Source organism: Anarhichas minor, unplaced genomic scaffold, assembly GCF_050575085.1.
Source record: "Anarhichas minor isolate MPS153535 unplaced genomic scaffold, ASM5057508v1 ptg000062l, whole genome shotgun sequence".
Lineage (NCBI taxonomy): Eukaryota > Metazoa > Chordata > Actinopteri > Perciformes > Anarhichadidae > Anarhichas > Anarhichas minor.
Window position 1 is genome coordinate 1424097 of NW_027466508.1, and position 18172 is coordinate 1442268.

The following is an 18172-nucleotide window of genomic DNA, read 5'->3' on the forward strand; positions in this document are numbered from 1 at the left end:
GCGTTATTATTGGTTTTGAATTGAAATGTTAATTTCGGGAACTGGGCAACTGGGCCGGAGAGCTTGCCCTGCTCATTTCTCATTTTTCACTTGGTCTGTTTCGATGGGGAGAGTTAACCCTCAACTCTCCTTGTATTACAACACCTTAATTAATGCAGCTAGGACTGAGGGCCTGCTGGACTGGGCCACAAATGCAACGTGGCAGAAGTTTTCAACATTTGACTGGATGTTGAACAGTGCTCCATCACACAAGAGCCGAAAGGTTAGTGGTAAAAGGTGAAGACACCGGTCCATACCCAGGGAGCAGTCTCTATTGATCCAGAGGCCACAGAGGAAAAAGCAGCTCTTTCAGGGCCGGTGGTGTGAGGTAGGCAGGTCAGCACTCTGCTGTACAGCCTTACAGAAATGAGTGCATCAGCAGGCCCGGCAGATCTATATGATGGGAATTAAACAGCATAATCAAATTGTTTGCGCAACCATTTAGCATCTCATTCCCTCACTGCCCTGGGCCAGACTGACCACTGGAGACTGGCCATCCACAGCAGTAACAAAGTAGGGCAATAACTAACAGCGATTAAAGGAATATTGATGGCCTGTGACACACAGCATCCTGAAAAATGCTATTTGGTCAAATAGCTGCAATAATTAAGTATATGAGGGTCAGTCAATTTTATCTGCTGCTTTTATTTGGATCGATTATTTCGTAAACTGGCCAAGCCTCAGAGAGCATTATTGCTGAGTGGGGTGTTGATTTCATAGCGCAAGGGCTTCAGCCAAGTCACACAGTAGCAGCTCACAGCGGAAAGGAAACGTGCATTGTAAGTGTAAGTGCAAGTGTTACAAATATTACTTATATACGGATTGGAGTAAGGAAACAAAATATCACCGCTGTCGCTGTAAAACATTTTGATATGAGCTGGAATTTGGAAAATGTTGACCTTGCTCTGTGATATTTGAGTCCTTCGTTGTTCTTGATAGCTGAAACCTTTCTTACTTTTTTCCCTAAAGGAAAACAAGCATATTGGCCTGGCGTAAAATATTCTCACCACGGACTGATAAACATTAGCTGAAAGCAAAAATAATGAGTTTTGTCTGCGTAAAAACCTCTGTGCATTTAATGTGATGCAGTGGTTAAAACTAAACTAGGCCATTTAGAGGCTTCTCTCCCAGTTGATTGATTAAACATTAACCTGCTGGATCTGGGATATCTCTTATTAATCACAGGTGGCACAGACTTAACTGAGCATGAGGAAGGCATGCAAAAAAAGGTACCAGCAGCACACTATGAAACACACTTACACATGCATGAAATCATGTAGTCATGTCATCATAACATATGCCATTTAATGGATGTTTTAATCCGATGAGTGACGCCGTTTTAGCGCTGGCGGACCCAGTGGGAATCAAACATCTAACTCTGGTGGTGCAACTGAGTTATACACACAGCAGACACACACACATGCACACGTTTCCATGTCAAACAGCACATTGTGGGAATTGCCATGACCTAATACATTTCTTATCTTACATTTGATTACACATTTCACAGAGGAAACCATTTTCTTCCCGCCTACAACAAGATGTCCAGTGAGAAAACCAACTAAAGAAGTGAGTAAGGAGTGGGTGGTAGATCTGTTATCTTGACCTGTTAGATACACTGTACAGCGCCCCAAATCCCATAAAAAAACAGTACAACAGAGCAAAATCTCTATCAGACCGTCCTCATTTTCCCACAGTCAGTGGCTGAGTAGAAGAACCTATCACACTCCAATAACATCACTGAATATTCAGCCACTGTAGCAGGCCACTGCTTTGATCTAGCACTGATGTGGGTGGCCGGTATCCGCAACTACAACAGTCTTCAATTTGACCCTGCCTCTGAAATAGCTAAGTTTTTCTTGCTGTAACCAAGGGTGACTTTTTTATGCCCGAGGAGGCTTTTATGAGAAAATTGACAAAGTAAATATCCTTTCAGCTGCTTCCCTGATGAATAATGTACGCGGAGGCTGATGGACTGCTTTCAAAAAACAACGATAAAAATCCAACCAACAGCTTCAGGGTTGTCCATGCACATCAGCTGTCATCATGTGATGTGGGTGGCGGTCCTGGCGCGGGGGCTTACGGCAGCACACAGGTGCCCTTTTCACTCCCAGGCCGAAAATGACAAATTCAATAAACTCAAGACATCTCTCCTGAGCACCTATGGAATCAAACACACCTGACAAGCGGTTGAAGGGCTTCTTCCTAGTCGCTCTGACACCCCATCTTCACGCTCAATATCAATATCTCTGCGGCCGTAGAATATCTTTCCATCTCACTAGCATGCTTTGACACTGTGAGAAAGAATAAGAATATGTCTCATAGGTTATGGGACTCGAGGTAAGATTGCGATGAGGAAACTAAATCTGTGAGATGACATTAACAGACAGTGTCCCCAACTCTGTGTGTTTCAGCCCCAGAGCAGACAGCCCTGGCTAGGGTTACCAACCTTAATTCTGATGGTGAAAGGGCCACAATCAGCCTACTTAATCTCGAAGCTGTTCTTTAAAACCAAAGAAAGACGATCTGTCTCCATTCTACTGTACAAAACAAGGAGACGTGATTCATCTTAAAATGGAAATGCACATTAAATTTAATTTGCCTTCAGGGGCAATGAGGACAACCTTTGACTGCAGGTTTTTCCGTGATTACAAAAAAGGTGCTTGTACTCTCTCAAAAGACCCAGTCTCATAAACCTATCCTGACCTGAAAGAACAAACCCTAGACATCAAATTTTAAAGAATTTGCATCACAATGGGCTAAATGTCCCCCTTGTAGTAAAAGCCCAGTAAAACGGGCTTGCAATTTCAGTGGTGATGATAAACTGGGAGAAGCAGATAGCGGGAGCACTGTGCGTGAGACAAACCCTCACTGTACATTCATTAGCATCCCTGCAGGTTCCCATCTGACGATGAGGGAAACAGAGCACTGTGGCAGTTCTGCAAGCATGAGTGCCTTGTTAAAGAATGGGCCAGGGAGCCTCGAGTTTGGTAAGTCTGGTCCACGAGGAGATCACATTAGGGCTCCCACCTGTTTGTCTGGGTGATCATTTGACACAATAGGTCATGAAATGCAATATGGGCCTGTGCCTCTCTTTCTCACCACACAAAGTCAAGGAGCGGATGAACTGCAAGATAAATGACCTTGACATTTGGATAGTCCCCAGATTGCTGTGCCATAAAAAATAAACCATGCAAAGACAATCTTATAAGACCAAAGAACAACTTCAATGGAGAGCAAACAGGAGCAGAATGAAAAAAAGCATCTGGTTTTCAGCAGGATGGATATTTCTTAGAAGACTTTGATTGCTAGTCTGTGATAACTGTACAGGCCTGAAAAATCCTGCCCCATGTTTGTACTTACAATCTGGAGCTCTCGTCTTCCAACCAGCTGTGTACACGCTGCAGACAGGATCCATTTTCCACAGGAAGCACGACGAGAACCACAGGAAGATAAAACCAGCATGAAATGGCTGGAGGAAAAATGACAGCGCAAATTAGGGTGAGGCTTATACAAATATGAAAATTCCTTTTTTTGTACAATAAAATACAATTACAGGCCATATTAGGGAAGTTAAAGGCGGCATAAGCCTGCCATTTCACAAATAAAAACAAAACATCTGAGAGAAATATTACATTTTCATACTTTAGGACTTCAACTGATTTAGACTGTGAAGCACCAGAGAAGTATATTGTTGCAGGAAGTAAAGGCCTCTGAGCCGGTCCATCACCTGAATGTGATTGACAGCGTGGGCAGGTGTGGCGGTGCATCTGGAGTAAAGTGAAGCGCGTCCGGCAAAATGAGGCTCACCATTGTTCTCCGCGGGTCTTTGATCTCCCAGCAGTGGGCCAGAACCTCAGTGGGGAGTCCAGGCCGGGCCCCGGGCTACGGTTTGTATCGACTCAGGAGGGCTGACAGCACAAGGCAGAAGATATCTCCAGCTTCCGAAGATCGCCTCCGTGCAGCTTCACGTGAAACTGACCTGCACACTGAAGCACTGCGGAGGTTAGAAACATGAGGTATGAAACAGATTCCACTCCTGAATTAAATGCCCATCATGCTGCTGTTGATGATTCCAGAAGCAGTTCACTTTTGGTTTCCTTCCCCCCTTCATTTGAATTTTCAATATATTTGTTCAAAATATATATATTTGTTCAAGATTTGTTCAAAATATTTGAAACTATTTCGACAAAACAAAGGAGAATGAAGTAGACATGTTGTAAAAGTTAAGTTACACTGGAAACAAATTATCTTATTTTTGCAATGTGGCAGCTGTGCATACAGCCCTTACTTGAGGCCAAGCTTTTAATGAACCTTCAAGTGTACAGTAAGTGGACAGGAGTGGCTTACAGCTAAAGAGAGTAATGTTTCTTTGCTGATGGTTCCCATCCTCTCCAGACACTGCAGCAAAAGGCCATCAAGCCATTTAGCTTTGGACTGCATAAAAAATAACCAACACTAAAATAAAAACAAATTAGATAAAATGTTACGGAATAAATCTATATATGTGTGTTTGTGTGAGGAAGATGCAAAACATCTGTGTTTATAATATGAAGTGTATTTTCTCTGCACCCTGAAAGCACATCCTCAGTGTAGCTGCAGAGCAGTGGATGAGACTCACAGCACAACAATAAATTGTGACAGTGAACAGGAGCAGACTGGGGCAGCCCTTCTTACTCTGCAGCGATTGTGTTTCAGTGTGTTCGCCGGGCTCTTCCTGTGGTGCTCTGTGTTGTGGAGCAAAAAGCCACTGCTGGGAGCCACAGTGGAAGAGATCAATTGTACACATTCCTGCCACCTGCGATTCAAGTGTTTCTGTAACACTGCACAGCTCAATCGATACTTAAGCGAGGAACCGAGAGGGGATGGCCCAGTCCGTGCTTAGTGGTGGGACTAGTCACGCAGAGATAAAGCATGTATTTAGTCCTGTTTATATGTACATACATGTACATATATAGGCTATTTGGTTCTGTGAGCCAAGGCCTGAAGAAGTCCTGCAACACTTTGGTGGTTATTAGCAGTTTTGTGAATCTTCAGTATGTTGGAATTCATTTTTTTTTGCTTCTTATTCAAAATATTACTATTATTAAAATTATAATAAACACTTGAAATAACGCCTTGGAAATAATAATAATAATAATAATAAATGCAGAAAAACCGCAGACCATTAAATATAAGTGGAAGTAAAAGTTGTAAATATGAACTAAGTATTTGTCATAATTAACAGAACAGTAACAAGGTGGAGCAGTTTTATTTTTCTCGCTGTCCTTTGAAGGAATCTCTCAGGAAGCCGATGTGCTGCACAAACAGAGCTTAGGGGAACAGATGTGACCGTTGAAAAGAAAACCGGCACTGTGTGCAAGGATCATTTAGCTTCGACGTCTTGAAATACAAAACGTAAATATTGGGGATTTCGGCTTCGTGAAGAGCGCCGAGGATGCTGAACAGAAATGAACAGATCCTGTATTTCAGGATGTGCAACGATCTGTTAAATTAAATGCAGCTGTTGAAATACAAAAGGGGAAAAAAATTCGGTTTGAATAAAGAAAAGCACGGAAAATGCCTTCAAAGCAGTCAAAGGCTTTATCCGGATAACCGTGTGATCGTTTTGTCAACTTCTTTTGGCTTTATGGCAAATAGATAGATCGTCGCATTCTTCATGGAAGTCAATTTTCCAAAAGTGAAAAAGGATTGTGTCTGCTTAAATTCCGTCTGCAGACTAAATAACATGTTTTTCCAGCTGAGACATTTTTTTTTATTGCGATGTGGTGAACGTGCATAAATAAGTGGCAGAAGGGAATCTTTTCCTTTCCGCGTAAAAAGCCTCGAATCTACTTTATTCCGATGATGAGCGATTCATTGGCGACATCAGGGATTGGCAGCGGAAATGATGAGGTTAAAACTGCGATCGTTTTAAATCAAAGAGCAGGGAAGCTCACACCATTAACGACTGAATCCAAGCCCCCGTTTCTGCTTCTGCTGCTCGTCAGTGAAACTAAACTGAGTTGCACAAGCAGCGCGGCGGCCCGAATCACACATTATTCAAAGACAAAAATGTTTTTATTTTATTTTCATATCTGCTCTTCTTTCAAATGATTGTCAACGTTTGATGCGTGAAAAATAATTGCCAGTATGGTATGATAAATAAAGATGGGAATAAAGTCACACACACACGTACACAATGTTTCTTTTGGAAAACTGATGTATTTGATTATTAGAGTACAGAATTACAGTATCTTAGTTGTTAGTAGGTATTAAAGTGTAGAGAAACTGGACCCATAAAGATCTTCCAACTTTCCAAGAAAGTGCATGTAACAGTCCGAAGGTTGTCAAACCTAATATATATTTATATTTATAAAAACACTATCATTTTGTCCCCTGGCCGTGATGGACTTCTCTTGTGTGAGCTTTATGTACATTTTCTTACGAGGGAGTTTTTATTTCCACGTCTGAACATATTTACAGAAGCTTCAACACTTTGCACTTGATGTCAGTGAGGATGCTGGGACATAGCAGCAACGTGGAAATCCAGCTGAGAAACTGAAGGAGAATCCTGCTCATTTGATTGGCTGTCTCAGTTCCAAAAGCCAGGAAATGGGCCACATCGAATGTTCCCTTCTGTCTTGCTTTCAACAATACCAAAATACGAGCAACAAACAAAAGAAATTGAGGGGAAAAATATGGAAGGAAATAATAAGTACAAAGTACCATACACAGAAACGGTAACAACAAAAGTTAACACGAAAGAAACCCTTGAAATGTAGCAAACGTCAATGTTTTGTCTTCTTTAAATAAAATAACGGTAAATATAAATTGGAAAGAAAGGAACTACCACATAATTTAGTCCCTTGCCTGAATTTCATTGTTTTGCTTGGATGAAGGGAGGGGGGCATGAACACACAGATGTTAGACCATCTACAGAAGATCAGTGTACATTATTTACAGCAAGTCTGTTTGCTTATTACAGGGCTAATGCATCACATGAACATCGACAGTTCGGTTATAACTACTACAGACAGAAAATAACTTAATGCCAAGGTAAGGTTATCTACCCAGATATTCTAAGTTTCAAAAGCACATTTTTTAAGCACCCATACATACCCATTCTGGCTTTAAAACAAACAAAAACCTAACTGTTAATGCTTCCACTTGGTTTCAAGCAAGGTTATAATCACTAATAAATAAGCTCCGTAAAACTATAACATGTACATTGTACAAAAAAAGCAACTTGTCTTCACACTCATGTTCGTAAAGATTCAATGGCGAGCAAAGCAGTTCAGTTGATTTTGTCCCTGTCTTGTTCTCTTTCTTTCTCTTCTTCTGTTTGTCTACATATGTGTACAGTATGCCTTCAGGCATCTTCATGTCTCTCTAACTGGTGACAATTTCTTTATTGTCCTCCATGAAGCGCGTGAACCGGAAGTGGGCCCCATTCTCTGTGTTGGCCATTTTCTCCAACCCAGCAAGAGCAGCATTGGGCTCCATGCTGTGTAGCTTGTCTAGGCTGCCGGTCAGGCCACCAATGGGAGAGCTACCCCCATTCATCATACCACCTGACATGGGTGGGAGGCCTCCATTCTGGATGACAGAGATTTCATTTGTCTTCATTGCCAGGCCGTTGGAGAAGGCTGCAGCATACTGGTTCCAGAAACTGGTCGGGTCCCCGTTGCTTGCCCTTGATGCCATGTCCTTCTGGAAGATCTCAGGAAACTTGAGTGAGTTTGCACCCAGGAAAGCCATTGGCCCATCCACGGAGAGCCTGCGCCCACGTCTGGCGGGAGCGCTGTTCCACATGTGCGTGCCCATGTGGACCTACAGAGAGAGAGAGCGGGGGGGGAGAAGGGGAATAAAAGGGAGGGAGACAGAGCAATGAGAGGGATGAAAATTAGTGATGTTTACAAACTTGGCCACAAGAGCTGCACATGAGATGATGCAATGGAAAAAATAATAATAATGCTCGACTCCGTATTAAAATAGCTTCACACCCTGTGTGCAGCAGACCAGTTAGTTGCTTATGCTGTAAGAGGTAACAGCATGGTGTAAACATCTATTTTTGGCAAGACTGATACATGCTGTTTAATCTAAACCTTAATTTGCTCATCTCACAAGGGGACCACGAGGCTTGGGGTTAAATTACACTGTCCAGTTTCATTGCTCGGGCCAGTATTGCATGTGACATTTCACCTCTGCCAAAACCCTTTACATGACAGAGACAAGGATTTTTTTTCCTGCTTCATAATCCTCCAAAGGTACATTAGAATGATTGTATTTTAGTTCTTTTTTGTACAACCTACTACAAACAATTTAAGAGACTTTTCTGTGTACTTTAACGGACCAATAAAATGCAGATATCTCTGTATAAAACCATCTTCAACCAAAAGCCAGAGCTTTAAATATTAACATGCATCCCAAATTCCTCTCTAGGCTTGACATGCTAAAAAGTAATTATCCCAGGTTTCACATAACTAAATTCACATAATTCTCCCAAGTTTCTGTAGATTATTGAGCAGGATCCTTTTCTTAGTGATTTAAGTCTGTGACAGTTTTCCCAGAATCTGTTGTGGAAAACTACTGACTGACCTAGTGCACAATGATTGCCTCTGATAATTAATTATGTGCACCGAATCATTCTTAGCTGATTACATTCTGGAATTCCTACCCAGTAATCATATTAGTTGCATGATTCAGCCTTTCCATTATAAGGTAACTTATTTTCTCAGAGAGCTGTTCCTTTCATTAATTATACAGCATTATCACCTCTTGATGCCTAGTGCACTCACACACATTATAAAACTAAATAGGAGCTCTGAGACTCATTTTTCATAAACGTTCTCACGCACAAACTTTTGGGTAGGTCAACAGTTTTCTGGATCTTTCGACATTTACCTTGAGGTTTCCTTTGGTGGTGAAGGCCCGGCCACAGATACTGCAGGCAAAGGGTTTCTCCCCTGTGTGGGTTCTCTCGTGTATCTGCAGAGCACTGGAGGAGGAGAAACACTTCCCACAGGCATTGCAGTAGTGTTGCTTGGGAGTCCTGCGTGGCGGAGCAGCAGAAAGCACTGGGGAAGTGGAGGCAGATGATGTGACCATGCCAGAGGGCATTTCCTTGATTTCTTGGTGGAGGCTATGGAAGAAGCCATTGACCTCTGGTTTATTAAGAGAACCTACAGAGAGGAGGGAAGGGGTTGGGCTGGAGGACAGGCTGGTGTTTGACGGCTCAAAGAGTTGTGAGGGCAGATCTCGCATTTGATGGGTTAGCATGTGCTGCTTGAGGTTGCCCTTGGTGGAGAAGCCCCTGTTACAGGCCGTGCAAATAAATGGTCGTTCTTTGGTATGGCTTCGATAGTGAATGTCCAAGGCACTCTGACACGCGAAGGTCTTCCCACAGATATCACAGGATGTGTTCTTGATGATGCTACGCTCACGGAAGGGGAATAACATGCCTAAGGGATCTTTTGAGGGATTGACAGATGTCAGGTCCAGTGCTCCAATATTGGAGGGGTGAGAGTGCAAGAGGCTTGCAGTGGTGTGCTCCAAGGATAAGGCCCTCTGGTGCCTTTCTTCGAGGCTAGGGGATTTGCGTGGTTGTGGCTGCATGCTAGTGGGGGATGGCGCCTGCATGGAGGAGGTAGATTCTGACACAGCTGGACTCCCGGCGCTTTGGCTTTCAACATCCCCTCCTAGAGACGAGGAGTCATTTGTAAAGCAATCTCCCTCAATGAAGCCATTTGCCATAGCCCTCATTTGTATGACTTGTAGCTCCTCTATTTCATTATTGTGGACATTCTCTCGTCCATTTCTCTCTTGCTCCTCCTGGCTAACCATTTCAAGGGGTGCTGGGGAGTTACATAGACTGTCATGGGAGACATCAGCTGACCTGGGTGTGTCTGGGCCCTCCTCCATTCCTTCAAAGTTGTCATCAGAGAAGTTGTCCAGATCATCAATGTTTCCCTCATCAAATGAGCCAGTGTCAGAGACCATGGACTCTGGATAACTCTCTGGCAGAGGGGTGTTGGAGATGTGTCCACCCATGTGCATGCGAATGTGTTGCTGTAGAACCACAGCATTTGTGAACTTCTTCTGACAAATGGGGCAGGAGTGTTGGACTCTCAGAGGAGGCATGGCCCTATGGACGCTGTAGTGGGTCTTAAGATTTCCCTTGGTGGTAAACGCCCTGCCACAGATTTTACACTTAAAGGGCCTTTCCCCAGTATGAGTGCGATAGTGCATTTTCAGAGCACTTTGGCAGCTCAACACCCGGTGGCAGATGACGCATTCGTTTGGGTCTGCCACCTTTCTGTCAATGTTCTCCACAAGCTGCTGTAGCTTGGAGGTCTCTGACCCCTGGAGAGGATCCAGGATGCCTCCAAAGGGGAAATTAGCCGTGAACTGATCAGACATAAGAGGCATGAGTGGGTTGGTCATCATGGGCGGGCTGTTAGATGTTGTGTAGTCAGCAGTGCTCTCTGAGGCAGAACTCACATTTGTCATGAAGCCTGAGGAGTAGCTGCCTTCTTCAGTTCTCCCATTTGAGGTAGGCAGAGTTGCACCTTCACCCTCTTCATACACTCCTTCATTACTTTTAGCTGAAGGCTCAGCAGTGCCCGAGGCACTCTTTGCAAAAGAAGGGCTAGTTATGGCTATTGAATGATCTTCCTTTTTGATGAAATGGGGCAAGCTCGGCATGGTTGGTGGGAGCAGCATGCCGACTGAGGAAGTCAGTGTGGGCAAAACTGGTTTGCTGTCCAGCCAGCTGGTGACAGGTTTCTCAGGGGGCATAGACATGCCATATGGAATGCCGGTGCTTGTTGGTATGTTGTCTAAATGCTCTGGAACAGGGTAGGGGTTCATCTGGACGTGTGGGTATTTTTCTTTATGACGCTGGAAATGCACCTTCAGGTTACCGCGGGTGGAGAAGCGGTTGCCACATATATTACATTTGTATGGTCTCTCGCCAGTGTGAGAGCGCAGGTGGATTTGCAAGGCACTGTCACTCCCAAACACCTTGCCACAAAACCTGCACTTATGCTTGAAGAAAGCCTCATCAGAGCTGCTCTTGTGTTCAAATGAAGTGACATTTGGCGGCTTGCCTTTCCTCTGCTGGGCCAAAGCTGCTAAAGAGTTGAGGTCCTCTACGGTGGTGCCAACACTGGACAAAGAGCTGGAAAATATGGGGTTTCCAGGTGGGGGCTGAGGTAAAAGGGTATTCACTGCAGAGCTTAACAGGCTACCCATTCCAAATGCTGGCGTGGATGACTTAGTGAGGGAGGAGTTGCTGAGCTGAGAGTGGAGACTACTCATATGATTCGGCCTCTTGTCAGAGGATTGGGTATTGACTATTGATGGCCCCAGTGTGCTAATGCTCTGAGATGTCTCACTGCTGCTTGAGTTGGACTGAGGTAGCTGTGCTGCTGCAGCCAGCTGCTTTAGGCTGTTAATACTGGCTGACTGACTAGCCAGGTTCTGCGCTAGGCCTGCGGCTGCAGCCAGCTGTTGGGAAAGATGTGAGCTGAGTGTGGTCAGTGGGCTGGCAGCAGGCCCCATTGTGCCTGGAGCAGAAGTTGGGGGCACCTGCAGTTCTGGGGACTGGGAGGCCAGTAGCAGTATCTGATGGCGAATCTGCTCGATAAGCTGCAACTGGTGGATCTGTTGCTGTTGCAGGGCGAGGAGCTGCTCCATAAGGGCTGGCACTGCCACCCTGGGGCCCCCTGTGTTACGGGCCTCTTGGGAGAATTGGGCCACAGCCACTTTGGTGCTCTGCAGATTTTCAATTATAACATTGCTGTTGATCATAGAGAAGCTTCCCAGTTCAGTCAGGTTTCTGAGCTGAGGTAGAGGCGCAGAGATAGCTGAAGTACCTAGTGCAGGGCCAGAGGTGCTCCTGCCACCATGGTTGCTGACTGTGTTGAGGGGGCTCCCGCTCTCTGTGTGACTGCCTTCCTCTTCATGACCACTGCTCATTCCGGAAACGTCCACGTCCATGGCTTCGTCTTTGTCAAGAGTGTCAGGCTCCAAAAGGTCATTGCACTCTGTTTGATCAGTGTTATTAGCTGTGTCATTCATCTGGTCATCAGGATTATGGGGAGGAGACCCAGGTGAGAAAGTTCCGGTGGGGGAGACACGGTTTTCATTCACTATCAGAACTAACTGATTCTTAGTGCAATTTTTCTGGTGTTCCTCAAGATCTGATAGTTCAAAGAACTCAGCACAACATCTGCTACAGACGTGGGCGTCTGAGTCCTTGCAGGGGGGGTCCTCTGAGCAAAGTTCTGTGTCCCCTGAAAAAGAGGAAACAGAGGATTAGTGATTAGAAATGTTTTGCAGCTGAAGAAGCAGCTTTATCTCCTCAAATTCCATTGTTGTTAATCTTAAGTTAATCAGTTTTACACTTATCCCTCTGATGCTTTCACAAAAACAACGATCGAAAGGCAACAATAAGCCAACAGAAATGAGAAAAGGTCTTATTCAATGCAGTGGCCTCTGAAACACGATAAGAGGGATACAAAATCAATGGGAACTACTCAAATATTGCTTAAAAGTGATCTTTGAAGATGTACATCTGGGTTTCATCAGCCTGACCAAAGGTAATCATTTTCTCCAGATAATCCATCAAAATATAGAATAGAGTGAAGTGAGGACATTGGGTCTTAATGAAATGTCATAGAAAGGCATTGATTTCCTATATTCCATGCCCTTCAAAGTCTACTTGTCCACTAGGCTCAAATCAAGCATTTGAAGGACTTATTAGACTTTCAATTTGCTGTCAACTTTGCTCATTTTCAGCCAACTATGGGCATCTTGGACAGGTTATCTATGTCACTAAACTAATTTGTATCCACTCAGGCAGCAGTCACAGTGAGGCATGAACAGCAGAGCCTGGGGTGTCTAGGCTGTTACGTGCCGACACTAAACACAACAAGCAAAACAAAAGAGGAAAAAATGAGAGCGAAAGTAAAAGGTGAGTTATTCAGTACGTATGTTATGAAGTTATGTGTCTTGGTTGAAATGTTTGCAATCCAATGAAAAGTAATAAAAATACATTTCATTTTTAAAAGTCACCAGACTTGAGTTTGAATAAACGTAAGCCAATACATGAGCAACCATATGACAAACACTCATCAGTAAGTTATTCTGGGACAAAAGCAACAGAAAAAAAACATTTGTTTAAATAAATGACTTGGTCAAAACTTAAGAGTAGGGCAATACTTCAGAATCTATGAATCACAAACTTGCCGAAACTGAGAAACTGGACACACCAGTTCACAGATCTTTCAAAACAGACACAGCAACTTCTGTTGTCACTCACATGGAAATTCAAAAGTAATGCTGCCTTTCAGATGAGCAGAGAAAAGTGTTTTTGAATTTTCCATTTTGATAAACAAGACGAGTCAGGGAAAGAAAAGTCAAAAAGTCACCCTGCCCCCAGAGCCACTGCTGTGCTCCAGACTTTCCTGATTCTTTTCCCTCTTTGTCACACTAAAATCTTGCTGTTTAACATATAAGTTGATTTACAAATTGTATTTCTCTATGAATCCCTTTCATTGTGGCTCTGGCCCCTCAACACTTTCATCAGCGCCAAGAATTCATTTGCAAATGAAACCCAGAGAAGTGCAGCCCTGCCCCACAGAGAGACAGGATGCCTTCCCATTGTTCGCGCAGCATGGGAGCGGCGGGGATCGTCGGCACAGCCTGGCCCTGCTCATCTCAGTCGACTCAAAGCAGATCCTGTTTAATTCAGGGATTATCTCCCTCAATGTTTCTCTGCTCAGAGACATCAGATAACGCAAAGTTGCCATGACAGTAAACCCTGGCCCTCACACCACCAAACCATGCAAACAGGGAAGACTCAACTTTAATGATAACTTTTCATGTTAAATCCCCCCTTCCACCCACCGTCTACCTACACCCCAGGCGCTAATTTTGAAAAAACGTGTTTGATTTTTAGTGTGAGAAATGTGAGGATTAAATAAACACCCTTTCCTTTTCTCAAAGTTGACTGTATACACAAATTAGTGTGAAGACAATCTAATTGTATGACACAGAGTGGGAAGAAAAAAGGAACCATACAAAAAAGAATTAAAGAAAACTTTTTTCTAACAAACTTCTGGAAGATGCAGAGTTAATGAATAAACAAAATATGTGTGTGCATGCTAAAATCAAAGCAGAACATGAGAAGAAAAAACACACACGATACATACACGATTTGAGAAATGGTGAAGTAATTAAATGAATTCACCATATCACTAATACACATACTTTAGAAAGGGCATAAGTGTGTTTCTTTTATTAAAATAATTGCCATAATATTTTATGCAGTGCGCATTTAAAAAAATTCTACAATTTAAAAGATTCTAAATAATTCAATATTTAACATGCAAATGCAAACACATTACAATAATACAACTATCACTACAATATGTAATTTTAGAAAATTACAGAAAATTTAAAGATACAACAGATTATATTTATGCACAAAATTATTTGTGAATTTCTATTTTGCAAATTTAGGAACTGGAGCAAAACATTCATCAAAATTGTGCGATGCAGCAGAAGACAGTCTCCTCTTCACCAACTCTATCTTCAATTTGAAATGTTTGAGAAGAAAAAAGTAATACTTTTGGCTGCAAAACATACAAATAATATTGAATTAACTTAAACGCATACACGCCTACAGATTTGCTTTTTTGACAGTGCCTTATTATATTTGACTTTACATGACGACAAAAGAATTATCAAAAATAAATCAATGCATGTGTACAAATCCACTGTCCACACAAAACCAGAATAGCAAACAACACAGATGCTAGCATTAGGCTTAATTCCCCAAATAGCAAGGATTAACTTCCAATTAAAATTAAGATAAAGTCAAGCTGGTATAAAGATGGAGTCTGTAAAACTTCCATAGAATCTCTATCAAAAGCACAATGTAAGCAGTGCACAGGGCTAAAGGGCGTCAGGAGAGACAAAGAGCAGAGGACAGAGACTCAAAGAGGCTGACCAAAGTCTGAATATGAGAGACAAGAAAGCAAGGATTAGTTGAAAAAGTTAACGGAGAGCTTTGAGAGATCCTACATTATTTTTTCGCTGGGGGCCTCTGTCAGCCTCTTGACACTTGTAACTTCAGGAGGTTTTCTGCTCTCATCGTCTCCAGCACTCAGGACTCATCCCACTGAACACTAGATGGGGTTCCACTAAAGCTGCCGTGGTCCAGGACAAGACTCAAATCTAAGAAGCTCTGCCCCGGTGACATGCTTAAAGCTCAAGGGGAGGGAGAAAAAAAAAAAAACGCAAAGCAAGTCCTTCAGGCTACAGCTAGACTCACACCACATAAACACTGGCAAAATGACAAGCAACTGCACTCTCAGTTTGCAGGGAACCACAGTGCAAAGTGAGCTGCCCTGCCAATCTCCCCTCTAGGGGGGCCACTCTGATAGGGCAAAAGGGGATGGTCACAACATTGATAAGGCCTCACACACACACGCACTTAAAATGAAAAGCCGAGGCCTCGCTGGGCCGCCTGCAGCTCCGATCAGCAGGGTCAATGGCGAGGTAGTGAGGAACACACTGGGCCCTGAACTCACATCACCTCCACACAGAGGGACACTGGCAAAGGTTAAAACAGCTCAACATCCCACCCTCTGTGGCTCTCAGTCCGACCTCCCAGTAACTCCGGCCCTCAGCATCACTGATATTCAGCTACAAATACAATGACTTTCTGTTTTCACTTCCGACTACCACAACTCTCCAGAAGACACACAGCACACTTGCTTGGAGCACTCAGCTAAATACCCCCAAAACCAAAAGACAACATGTCCATACCCTTATAATTACAAACACAAGACACTTGCAACAATTTAAACATGTAGCATAGAATCGGACATAATTAGGGAATTTGCATTCTGCAGTCTGCCAGAGTTAGTGACAAAAGTAACTCTTCACTAAGTTGATTAGATTTAAAGGAAGATGCAGAAAAGAAACAGCCCTCGGAAAATAACTACGTTTTGCTTAATCATCAAGTTCCTAAAAATCACATGAAATGAGCTGCAAATACCTTTTCTACATGACTTCCTCCTGAAAGAAGCAAGTGTTTATTTCAAATGACCTGCACATGCTTTTCAGGCAGCACTAAACACAAGGTAGCTTTGAGAGTATTTACATTGCATCTATTTCATTTATAGGCCTTATCCAACAGGTCTAGCCTACACAAAAAATATTGTATTGTTTCATATGTTATATTTATGGCATGTCTTTTTTTTTTGGAGTCAAATAATTTGTAAAATAAGAAAAATGTGAATGTTGAGCAGTACAATTCGAATATACTGCATTGCAGACCAAAGATAACCTTCAATTTAAATTAAGACCATTTTTTGAAATACAGAAAAATAAATACATTTTATTTTCTTGTTAATGAGTAATTTGATAGAAAAGTAAAAAAGTCGGTCAACAAAAATACGTTAGAACGCAACGTCCTGTTACGAAATTCAGCTGTTATTAACCTTTATCCTACAACCATTTCATGCCGCAGTTTTGTTGAAGTTTTTCTTTTGGTACCATGTCTTTTCAACTAAAATCTAACAATTTACATTTAATTACAGCTTGACTGGATATTGCTGGACTAGCCCTAAGCTCCATTTACGTACAGAGACCTTTCCAGTTCTAAATGCCACTTTCTAGCCAGACTGATTTCACATAACAGCACCGTTGAAAGAGAGTATTTCACTTTGCGAACAAATATTTCACATCGTCATATTTTTCACAGCAGGCCACGGATACTATTTAGGTGTACGCGTCTCTCAAGTCAATGAAGAAGAACAATAACAACCGTATTTATCAATGTTTATTGTAGTTGAGAAAACTATGAATTATTTTGTAATAAAACAGAAATACAATACGTTTGTGAGAGAGTGTGTGTGTAAGACTTCACTTCTGCTATTTGACCAAAAGGTATCAGCGATGAACCGGTGGGTTATTTCCAGGATGCGTGTTCATCTGCGCTCTTTTGAGCAGTTTGTCCTCCTTTCATCTAACTTCCAGCAATAAAGCACGCTGGTGTGCAAACAGGCAATGACTCACTGACACTGATTTTTCATAAAAGGTCAGGAAACAGTATGCGACTTTACAGCGAGGGACAGAAACACACGCGGATAGGGGAAATGTCTATGTCCGGGGACCCAGGAAAAGTTAGGAGTCCCGGCAGGAGAGACCGGGTGGTCCATCTCGAGGCACCAAGACCGACCGCTGAACGCAGCGAAGCCTCGCAAGAAGACCGAAACTAAACCTCATTACAGTTGAGTTTCAACTCCAGTTTAAAACACGATGTATAGCTGAAGCAGATAAAAAAAAGTTTTGAAACTTTTAGAAAACACACGCAGCGTTAACATAAAGAGGAACAGCTATACTTTCCTTACTATAGTTTACTTTTTTTTAAATACATATATAAATAGTATAATATTATTTTAGCATGTAATAATAAAGCAGTCTAAATTCCCATTTGAACTGGAATAAAGTAAATGTCAGGAAATCCTAAACATTACCTTTTTTGAAAAAGTAGTAGACTTTCTTTACTTTGCAAACAAATAAACAAAAACAATAGTATGAAGTTAGATTCAAAGTATTAACTTGAACCGTCAGACAAAAAACAGCCCCAGAAAGTGAGATATTCATGGTGCTTGGATGAAAGGAGGGTTAGGTTACGTGGACTCACCATTGTGCTCCGATAAAGGCAGATGAGGGTCGGATTGGAAGTGTTGCGGCTTCGCTTGTTTCCTCCGCGACATGCTGGCTGGCACATCAGCAAGCAAAGAATAAAAAAATGACTACAAAACCTTCTCAAAAATTACGTAAATCGAGCCCATCCACCGCGCATGTGCCCCGTTATGATTATCAATAATGCTCTGCGATTAATCATACGGGGGCTTCTTTGAAAGGCGATTGGCACCTCGCCAGCCCCCCTCCTATTCAAATGAAGTCTCTTTAATCAATTAGCTCCTGATTTGCTGGGGACTCTTGTCTCTCTCTCAGCTCCCACCCAATGAGTTGATCCGTATGGGGAAGAAAGGCTGGCTTTTCCAAACTCCCTTTAGATACGGTTTAACCCCTTCTGTTAGCCAAGTCAACGCTTATCTTGACTACT

General features: G+C 42.7%; 1 protein-coding gene across 1 annotated transcript; it reads right to left on the bottom strand.

Moving 5' to 3' along the window:
- Positions 1 to 7410: 7410 nt before the first annotated feature.
- sall1a (spalt-like transcription factor 1a) lies at positions 7411 to 17816 on the bottom strand. Its single transcript, XM_076077996.1, has 3 exons — positions 17744 to 17816; positions 8926 to 12317; positions 7411 to 7851 (listed from the first exon to the last, which is right to left on the bottom strand). Exons 1-3 carry the CDS (start codon positions 17814 to 17816, stop codon positions 7411 to 7413), a joined length of 3906 nt encoding a protein of 1301 aa, XP_075934111.1.
- Positions 17817 to 18172: the final 356 nt, after the last annotated feature.